We start from the raw sequence: 10663 nt of genomic DNA on the forward strand, positions 1-10663 counted from the left end.
AGGATTCTTGGTACTGAGAATCCGAACCAGGATACATGCTGGCCCCTTTCTCTTCTTCTCTGCTCTTTTAATGTTCTGCGTATGAGATAATTTCAAATAATCTCCTACAACTTAAGCTTCCACTGCAACAGAGTTTGAAACTCTAAATTTTAAGCTAACTTGATTCAACCCCCTTCTCAAGTTCATCTAGAACCATCAAGTCAGTTCTAAAGACGTATTATTGTGAGCTTCTATTTGATAATTCTTTTATGTAAATTTTAAAAACACTTTCTAATTTTCTATAGACTTTACAATTTAAGAATATTATAATATCTCACGTTTTAATATTTTGAGCTGCATGGTTAATAAAAAATTATTTATTATGGTTGTGGATAATATTTAAGTGCCATATCTTGCTAATTGTATTGCAGTATGTGTTCTCTTTTAGACATGGTTTATGATAGCACACTATAGTATCATGTTTTATGAATTATAATCCATGCTGCCAACCCCACCGGCCAGTGAAGGCACAGCAGTTGTTATTCGTCACACTGGGCATGTTCCCCCCACCCCCAAAACAAAAAAACAACAAAACACACACATAAAAGGACTGGTTTGCTTTCTATGTAAAGGGAATAATGAATTCAAATTATTCAAAAATTTTGTAGGGGATATCCTATTCATTGTAAATTATTGGGAATTCTGACTTCGTTACTAGATAATTGCTTTTTTCTTTTCCTTTACTATGCTGATACCAGATTTCAGAAACTTGTTATTTTGTGTGATGTAAATTTCAGCTTTTATCTGAAAGAAAAACTTTTCATCAATCTGTTTCTCTTATGCTTATTTATTTTTTATTTTCCTCCCTGATGAATAAGCTGTTAGGAAGGAAGCTGGAAAGTGGTTGAAGTAGATGCCCGACAATGGGGGACCATATCCATGATTTTGTCAACTCAACTTGGAGATTTTGTTCTTCTTTAGGTGGTTGGATTTCGGGTTTAATATTGAAACCTTGCAAAAAAGTGGTGAGACAAGACATTTTATTTGGAGAAGTTTTTGTTTTTTCTTATTTGCTGTCATTTTAAATTACAATTCCATGATGCTTTTTGAATTCAGGTTGGCATAGTATTTACTAGTTCTCTTTCTAGGTTGGCTGACGGAAAAGACAATTGTTATCCCGAGTTCATGGATGAATGTATATATATTAGCTCATCAGATGATGACCTTGAGGAGATAGAAGATCCAAAGAGGAGTCTCCCTCAATGGGCTACTGCTGAAAGGAATTCAGGTGGTTGATCTGTTCTAGATGCTCCCCTTCAATGGAGTTTCTTTATAAATTAGTAAGCACTTTCATGATATAAGTAATAAGTAATGTTGTGTGCAGATTATGGTGGACGGCCAAGGCACGATAGTTTTTCAAGAGGCGCAAGTACTTCAGGTGCTAGCTCTTCCAATGTTAATAATAATCATTCCTAAATCAAGCTTCGTGCTCAACCTGTATCTAGCAAAAATGGACCGAATCAGAGAGTTGCACGTCGAGAAGAACCTTCATATCATGCACAGAATGGAAACACAAGTCAGTCAACTCAACAGGCTTTCAAGCGGGCTCTTCCTCAAACTATTCATCCATATACATCAAGGGTTCCACCATCTTCGTCGTTTGCACCTGATAGCAGATTAAGTAACTTAAAGGATAACATGAACAATAGTCAGTTTTTTTGATACATATAGGAATCGTCCCCATGGAGTAGGACCTACGATAAGGCCTACAACCGTGGCCCATTTATGAGGGGCAGTGATGAAGATCGCTTCATGCATCAAAATGGTGTGATTAGGGTTCTTCCTCCATCTTTGATGCATGGTAAGTCTGTACCTCCACAGTATGCTAGTTCCAGTGAACCTGCATTCCGCTCTGGTGCAGGTGATGAACGGGCTCCTGGAAGTGATGAGAGACTAATTTATGAGGCCATTATGGAGGTATACACCCTATTTTTTATTGTGTGGTTAATTCCGTTTATTTAAACTGCAGAATGAATTGGGGAACACGGAATTTGTAATCAGGTGGTTTGGAGCGTGCATTCAAGAGGGAGGCCCTGAGGGAATCGGTTAATGTCTGAGCAGTAATTGTAAATCATGTAATTCTTCTGCACCCATTTGAGCTTCCTCTGACCGTTTGAATCAAGCTGTTGAGAGAGCCAAGAGTTGTTATTATCAGAGGAGTTTGATGATGATAAGTTGCATGAAGAAACACCATTGGACCAAACACAACCATTGGCTTTCAAGTTCTTGAAGGAAGCTGTGAATGGAGCTTGGCTCCAATCTGTCTTCACAAGCCCTCCTCTTGTTGCCCAATCATCAGCGTTCGAGAGGCTTGAATACAATTTCATTGGTTGGTAATTTGGGTAGGGAACACCAACACCCTCTAAGTTCTTGAACTCCCTTATTGGTCTCCCATCAATATAAAACCTGAGTTTTGAATTAGTCTGAGTAGTTTATTACTCTAATATTATTTCAATGAAAAATGAATGTTTATGCTGTGAACTTCTGTATATGGAATACTTGAGATTTAGGAGATGAGAATAAAAGAACAGGTAACAAAAGAAAGATGAGAGAGAATATAATAAGGCGGCGTGTTACAAACACTTTTTTTTTTAGGTTTAATTATCCTCGGTTAATTTATTATGAATAGGTTAATGGCGAATTTTTTTTTTCAAAGTTAAAAAGGACTTTTATTGCATCATAAAAGTGGTACAAGTGTCCAAATGCAGGACATGAGATAGAGAAAGTGGGGTTTTCCCAAATAAAAACTCACTAAAGGCAAAGTGAATAAAACTGAACCAAACTTAGCAGGGAGAATTGGGGAAAAAACAAAAAACCTAAGACAGTGAGTTTAGTCTAGAGAGATGAATTGTTGCACCAGGTTTACTGACATTTGAAACGTCTCTTCCGGCGTTTGGTTTGTGTGCTCAAAGACCCAAAGGTTTTTTGCCTTCCATATGTTCCAACAGATACTTGCCACAAGACCCATCAACCTCTTTCCATCATGTTGCCGCTCAAGCTTTGTCTTCAATTCCTGCCACCATTCAAAGAACTGGTCACCGGTAGGATGTGGAAGGTGCAGGTAAATCTGACTTCTACTCCAAATGTCTTGGGCTTTGTTGCATGTAATTAGGCAGTGGGTGATTGACTCTGATTGCGTGTGACAATGAGGGCAAAGTGAACTTGTACTTGGAAATCTGCGATGGATGAGTTCTAGCACTGGAATTCGACCATGGAGGCATTTCCAGATGAACATCTTCACACTGGGAGGGACTTTCAACTTCCCCAAGTGCTGCCAAATATGCTTTTGCTTCATGTGGTCAGGGCAGTGCTCTAATGGAGGGTGAAAAAATAGGTAAGCAATGTTATAACCTGAGGCCGTGTCATACATTTTAGATTTGTTGAGACTCCATTGAAGCACATCTTCTCCATCTACAGGTTGAATTGAGTAGATTCTGCTTTGAATTTCAGGGGAAAAACTGTTGGCAATCAGGTTGTGGTTCCAATTTCTATCAGGCAGCATAAGTTCTTTTACCCAGAAGACCGGATTCTGCGGGACAATAGGTTGCGACGGAGGGATACGGAACGGATACGGCGGAGGTAACCAAGGGTCGCTAAATACTCGGATAGAACTACCAGAGCCAACCCTCCAGTTCAGGCCTTTTTCAACAACCGTTCGGCCCTCTAAGATGCTACGCCAACCCCAAGAAGGTAAGCCTCCTAACTCAGCACTCATCGCATTGCTGTATTTAAAGTATTTACCTTTCAATGTTCTTGCTAGGATAGAATTAGGCTGAGTAGCAATCCTCTAGTACTGTTTTCCTAATAAAGCGAGGTTCAGAGCCCTCAAATCTTTCAGGCCTAGTCCCCCCTCCTTCTTAGGTCTGGACATTGTATCCCAGCCAATCCAAACCATTCTCCGTTCTGTTCCTTTTTGACCCCACCAGTATTGAGTAAAAATTCTGTGAATTTCATTAATGAGTGTGTCTGGCAGTCTGAAGCAGGAGAGTGTATAGATTGGAACAGCTTCCCCAACAGCCTTGAGTAAAACATTTCTTCCTGCGTTTGACACCATATTCTTCTGCCATCCTTGAACCTTTTTCTGAACCTTTTCCTTAATCAAGCCAAATGTAGCTTTTTTAGATTTGTTAACTAAAGAAGGGAGGCCCAAATATTTGTCCTGTGCACCGATATGTTCAATATGTAGCTTGGCTGCCACCTGGATCCGGATATGGTTTGGGGTATTGTTGCTAAAGAATATCGAGGATTTGTTGAGATTCACTTGTTGTCCACTAACCCTCTCGTATTCACCCAGGGTGTTTAGAATTTGTTCACAACCATATTCTGTTGCCTTAGAGAATAGAATAGAATCATCAGCAAAAAGGAGATGGCTAATAGTGGGACTTCTTCTGCACACCTGAATTCCTTGAATTCTACCGCTTGATTCCGCTTTGTGTAGCAAGAAGGAAAGACCTTCTGCACAGAAAAGAAAAAGATAGGGGGATAGAGGGTCACCTTGGCGGATACCTCTAGTTGGTTTGAAATAACCAAAGGGTTGTCCTTCCACAACAACGGAATAAGAAACGGTAGTTACTAATTCATGAATCCAGTTTATCCACCTTTCACCGAATCCGAACTTTGCTAAAATGAACCAAAGAAATTGCCACTCTACTCTATCATAAGCTTTACTCATATCTAACTTGACTGCCATTTCATGCTGCAGACCTGACTTTTTATTCTTTAGATAGTGCATACACTCATGAGTAATCAAGATATTGTCTGAAATTAAGCGGCCCTTGATAAAGGCACTTTGGGTAGGACTAATTAGTTTATTCATACAATCCTGTAGTCTATAGACGAGAACTTTAGAAATAATTTTGTAAATGACTGTAGACAAACTGATGGGTCTAACCTGTGTCATCGTAGTAGCATCCGACACTTTTGGGATGATACAGATATGTGTATGGTTGAAGCTTTTTAAAATTTTCCCCCTTGAAAGAAACTTCGAACTGCTCGAAAAACATCTGCACCCACTATATCCCAAAAGAATTGAAAGAACTTTGCAGTCATACCATCTTCTCCCGGTGCACTTTGCGGGTGAATACTAAAAGTGGCTCGCTTAACTTCCTCAATAGTGACTGGTCTTTGTAGCCTACGGTTCATGAAAGCTGTAACCTTAGGCTCAAAGTCCGAGAATAGGGGATCCGGGTCAGCCTGGGCAGTTGAGGAGAAAATGTCCCGAAAGTAGTCTTCCGCCACTGCTGCAATTGATGAATTGGACAAGGCTATTTCCCCATTCGGTCCATTCAGTCTCCAAATTTTATTCCTTCGAGTTCTGGTCCTGAATTTCCGGTGGAAGAAATTAGTGTTTCTGTCCCCCTCCTTTAACCACTTGATTCTCGACTTCTCCTTCCAGTACATCTCCTCTTGGATAAAGGCTTGTTCTAATTTATGTTCTAACTCTTGGATATCCTCTCCTCCATTAATCCCAACTCCCCTCAGCCCTTCAAGTTGTCGTTCCAATTCTTCAATTAATTTTTTTGAATTAGACCTACCCGTTTGCTGCCATGCCACTAATTGATGCCTGCATAATTTCAATTTTTGGGCTAAAACATACATGGCCGAACCATTAAAATATGTTTCCCAGACTAGTCGAATGGTTTCCCTGACCTCCTCCCTACCACACCATCTCTTTTGAAATTTGAAACGCATAATTAGGTCCTCATTCCTCCTTCTATTCCCAAATCACGTGAATGGCGAATTTTTTAAGGATAAGATAAAAAACAAGACTTATTTTTGCATTCACAAATGATGATTTATAGAATGATATTCGATATATTTTTCTTTCATACAAAAAAAGTATTGACATGAATTATTTCAAAATAATAAAACGAGGAGAATTTATATGCATTGAGTTCCGACGTACTCAAGAATAAATAAAAAAGTTAAAAATATTTATTTTAAAAAAATATAACTATTCAAGTTACAATCTTCTAATAGATTATAATTTTTGAATAAGTCATAATTACATAAAGTGCTTGTTTGGGCGTCATTATTTTGATTAAAAAAAATCTTTTTTTAATGAAAAAATATCTTTTTTTTATTTTTTAGTGTGTTTGGCAAATTTCTAGTAGTAAAAATAAAAGCACTAGAAAAAAAAAGTTAAAATTTAGATTTTTTTTTCTTTAAGAAAAGATGTTTTTTATGTAATAAATAAACAAAAAAATACTTTTATATTATTATACTCAAACATAAAATTACTTCTACTTTTTCATAAGATCTTTTAAAAAAAGATAACTAAAAAAAAATCTTTTTTTTAAAAACTCACTCAAACAAGCTCAAAGAAATATAACTTTTAAAACATAGCTTTTTACATATTTTAAAACAATCTTGTTAAATGACTAATAGGCGTCTAGCCAACAACAAACTAATAAGTACTTTTGAATTACACTCCATACTAATTAATTGATGATCAATTAATGATTATTTAATTTTAAAAAAAATATATAAAATTAATAATTATTAATTATAGTTGTTTAAAATTAAGAATGGTTTGTCTATACTTCTCCCCATTTTCAAAATATATTGCTTCGGCCAGAAGACGGAATAACAGGATTGATGCACTGATGATACATGGAATACTTGTGCGGAATCAGGCGAGAATAAAAGGTGCGATTAGAGGGTTCTACAAGGATTTATATAGACAGGAATATGTTCCGAGGATTGGAATCAGGGATGGCTTAGTAAAGTGTATCCATAGGGATGAGGCTGAAGCTTTAGAAGTGATGTCGACGGATGAGGAAATCAAGGAGGCTGTGTGGGACTGCGAATCTTCCAAGGCCCCAGGGAGTGATGGGTTTAACATGAACTTCATAAAGAAATGCTGGGAGGACATTGGACCGGAATTCATTGCTGTGGTAATGGGGTTCTTTCAAAGTGCGAAGTTGCCAACGGATGTTAATGTAACGTGGGTGACACTAGCTCCAAAGTTTGAAGGTGCAAAGGAGGTGAAGGATTTTCGGCCGATCAGTATGGTGGGGTGTGTATATAAAGTGATTTCGAAGGTGTTGGTGCGAAGAATGCGATCTGTGATGTCGGGATTGGTGGGAGAGACTCAGACTGCATTTGTAAAGGGAAGGAAAATTCATGATGGTGCACTCATAGCCTGCGAGACGGTTCATTGGCTGAAGACTCGGAAAAAGACAGCAGCCATTATCAAACTGGATTTTCAAAAGGCCTATGACAGAGTGAGATGGAGTTTTGTTGACATTGTGCTCCAGAAAATGGGCTTCGGCCAAAGATGGAGGAGTTGGGTGAAGGAGTGTGTTACTACGGCTACCATGGCAGTCTTGGTAAACGGGTCACCTTCCAAGCCATTCAAGATGGAGAGGGGACTAAGACAAGGGGACTCACTTTCTCCATTGCTATTCGTATTAGTTGTAGATATGTTGCATAGGATGTTGGGGGAAGCTGTCAGGAATGGCCGCATTGCTCCACTGCTGGTAGGGGGAGATCATATTTAACTGTCGCACCTACAATTTGCAGATGACACTGTTTTGTTCTACCCGCCGGAGACTAAAACAATTGTAAACTATAAGAGACTGTTGCGGTGCTTTGAGTTGATGTATGGGCTGAGCATTAATTTTGATAAATCGAATATGATATCGGTGAACTGTGAGCAAAGCTGGATTGATCAGGCATGTGGACTCCTGGGATGCCAACAAGCTTCTCTACCGGTTAGATACTTGGAAATTTCTCTAGGTGCGAATCCGCGCTTGGTGAAGACTTGGAAACCAATCATTGATAAGGTGGAACAGAAGCTTAGTTTGTGGAAAGCCAAGGTTTTGAATAAATCAGATAAGCTGGTCCTTATCAAATCGGTACTGAATAGTCTCCCCATATATTACCTTAGTCTATACAAGATGCCGAAAGCGGTGGCGGACAAGCTGATCGCTTTACAACGGAACTTTATGTGGTGCAAGGAGAACGGGAACTATGGTATACCTATGGTAAAGTGGGAGCTAGTTCAGGCTCCAAAAAAGGTTGGGGGCTTGGGGGTTGGTGATGCAGTGCTGAGAAACACAGCGCTTCTGTTTAAGTGGTGGTGGCAGTTTTCAAAGGAGGATTGCCCACTGTGGAAGAAGATTGTTTGTTCGTGTAATAAGTTGAACCCGGATGTAATGTTAGCAACTCAGCCTTTACCAGTAAATGGTGGGCCTTGGAAGGACATATGTCAGCTGAATATAAAAGAACCGCTGATTCGAGATAAAGTGGTAAGTGGACTGGCAATGGAAGTAGGCAATGGTATGCAAACCTGATTTTGGGAAGATAACTGGGTTCAAGGTGGTACTCTCAAAGGAAGCTATCCGAGACTCTACTCTATCTCCAGCCAGCAAGGACTTGTCATTGGGGATTGTGGTTTTTGGGATGGCCTTGATTGGATTTGAAATTTTCAATGGAGGAGGGAGTTGTTCCAATGGGAGCTGGAGCTTGTCAATCAGCTTCATGAGAGATTAAGGCCAGTGAGGTTGTCATCAGGTAGGGAGGACAATGTGGTGTGGAAGTTTGAAAATAAAGGTGTTTTCTCTACTAGTTCTGTGATACAGGCTATACAAGCGGAGACATTATCAGCTGAGATAACGAGTTATAGCTTCACGAGTTCCATTTGGAAAGGTTTCGTACCTCCGAGAATTGAGCTCTTTAGGTGGTTTGTGCTAGTTGGTAGAGTTAACACCAAGGAGCGGCTGACTAAACTAGGAGTCAACATTCTGGGTGATAGTATGTGTGTACTGTGTACCAAGGAATTAGAATCTGTTGAGCATTTATTCCTTAGGTGTGAGGTAACATGGCAGGTGTGGTGCAAGTGGTTGAGGTTACTAGGAAGAGAGTGGGTGATTCCCGGAACCGTTAAAGAAATGTTTGAGAGTTGGCATGGCATGCATAATAGACAACAAAGGCAGAAGATGTGGATGACAGTGTTCTTTGCAGTGATTTGGAACGTCTGGTTGGAATGGAATGCATGAATCTTTAAGAATGCAAGAGCAAGTCTGGAGGTCATTCACACGAGGACGGTGATGAGTTACACAGAATGGAGTGGTGGTGATTCTGGGGGAGGATGATAGTACTGGGATGCTAGGGGTTGGTTTATTTGTTGGTAGCTGGTTATGTATCTTCTTCTTTATTTTGTTTGCTCCACTTTAATGTGCTGAACTTCCTTTGTTTCAAAAAAAAATATCTCACGTATGTTAACGTTAATATTACTCACACATTGTGTACAGATCCCAGAGAATAGAATAGGTGTTAATATTACTCACAAATTGTTGCTCTCTGCCACCTGTTGTTTGTGTATACACATTGGTATGAACTACGTAAGGATCACCACTAAGATTTTCCAAGAACTCAAAGTCTATCCCATCCCATGATATTGATATTCCATCTGAACGTAACTACATGCGAAGTTTGTTCACAAATAATCATACATAACTAAATGAATATGAACTGAAGAAATAAGAAACAAGCAAATGACTTACGTAATAAGCAATGAGAGTGCCAGCAGAATTTTCAGGGAAGCTTGATTTGCATGTCAATCTTGCCATATAAATATTGATTCTTGGACTGGAAGCTAGAGTCAGAAGCTGTCCAGAGACAGGGTAAGAATCTTGCCACTCTTGAAAATCTTAACTCTACCGTCGCCCCAAGTGATATCAACTTATTGGTTGAAATTGCTATCAGCCATGGAAGAAGAAGGGAAAGTGATTATTAGGAACAATTTTATGACAATCACAATCAATGCATCATTATTATTGTTTACACAAGCAGCAGCCATTGGACAAAACAGGTTTTTGTTTATGTGAGACACAACACAATAATTCGTACTTATTTGTGATGAGGAGTAAATTAGTGTGCTACAATATTTATAGTGACAACATTGGTAATGTGTTAGAATTTAGAATTTAGAAAAATAAGAATAATAAAAATTAATTGGTAGTAAGATGGGTGTGGGAAGATGACAGTTGGATAGCAAATTTAGTTTGTGTCAATTTTTTATTTTGTTTCAGTGGTTTATTAAATTATTAATAGAGCGGTGGTGGTCTCTGTGTGAACTCTGACCTGAATTCATAAAAAATCAAAGATTTTTTTGGCTCATTCAATCAATTCTTTTTATTCAAAATGGACTATGTTAAATGTTTCGGTGACTTCTGTTCTGGTATGTTCCACAGAACCTATTTCATTATTATCTTTGTTGAGTCAACTCTAGAGACGTATTACTATGTGCTTCTATTTGGTAATTCTTTTATGTAAATTTTAGAAATGTCTTTCTAATTTTTTATAGACTTTACAATTTAAGAATATTATAATATCTCACGTTTTTATATTTTGAGCTGCATGGTTAATAAAAAATAGGGTAAAACACTATAATAAGCCAAGGAGAATAAAATTTTACACAAATAAGCCAAATGAAAAACTGGTTCATGAATCCACCAATGCACATTACTATATAGTTCGAATCAATTTCATTCGAACTCTATTCACACATAATTCGAATCATGTTGATTCGAATTATACACAAACGCGCACACACACTAATTCGAATCATGTTGATAACATGATTCGAATTACACTAACACACGCTGCACATAGTAAT

The 10663-nt window shown here is 38.4% G+C and overlaps 1 protein-coding gene and 1 pseudogene across 2 annotated transcripts; one reads left to right on the top strand and one right to left on the bottom strand.

The window, feature by feature from the left end:
* On the top strand, window positions 877–1588 carry LOC110266388. 2 transcript variants are annotated; one of them, XR_002353711.1, is made up of 3 exons: window positions 877–1004; window positions 1128–1267; window positions 1364–1511. XR_002353711.1 is itself a non-coding variant. In XM_021110933.1 (3 exons), the coding sequence occupies exons 1-3, from the start codon at window positions 903–905 to the stop codon at window positions 1453–1455; spliced, it is 366 nt and encodes a 121-aa protein (XP_020966592.1). In that variant the 5' UTR covers window positions 883–902; the 3' UTR covers window positions 1456–1588. The 2 variants fall into 2 exon arrangements, 1 of the variants encoding a protein (XP_020966592.1); XM_021110933.1 differs by having other exon boundaries at window positions 883–1004; window positions 1096–1267; window positions 1364–1588.
* LOC107616220 lies at window positions 2013–9884 on the bottom strand (annotated as a pseudogene).

The sequence above is a fragment of the Arachis ipaensis genome, chromosome B09 (genome assembly GCF_000816755.2).
Source record: "Arachis ipaensis cultivar K30076 chromosome B09, Araip1.1, whole genome shotgun sequence".
NCBI lineage: Eukaryota > Viridiplantae > Streptophyta > Magnoliopsida > Fabales > Fabaceae > Arachis > Arachis ipaensis.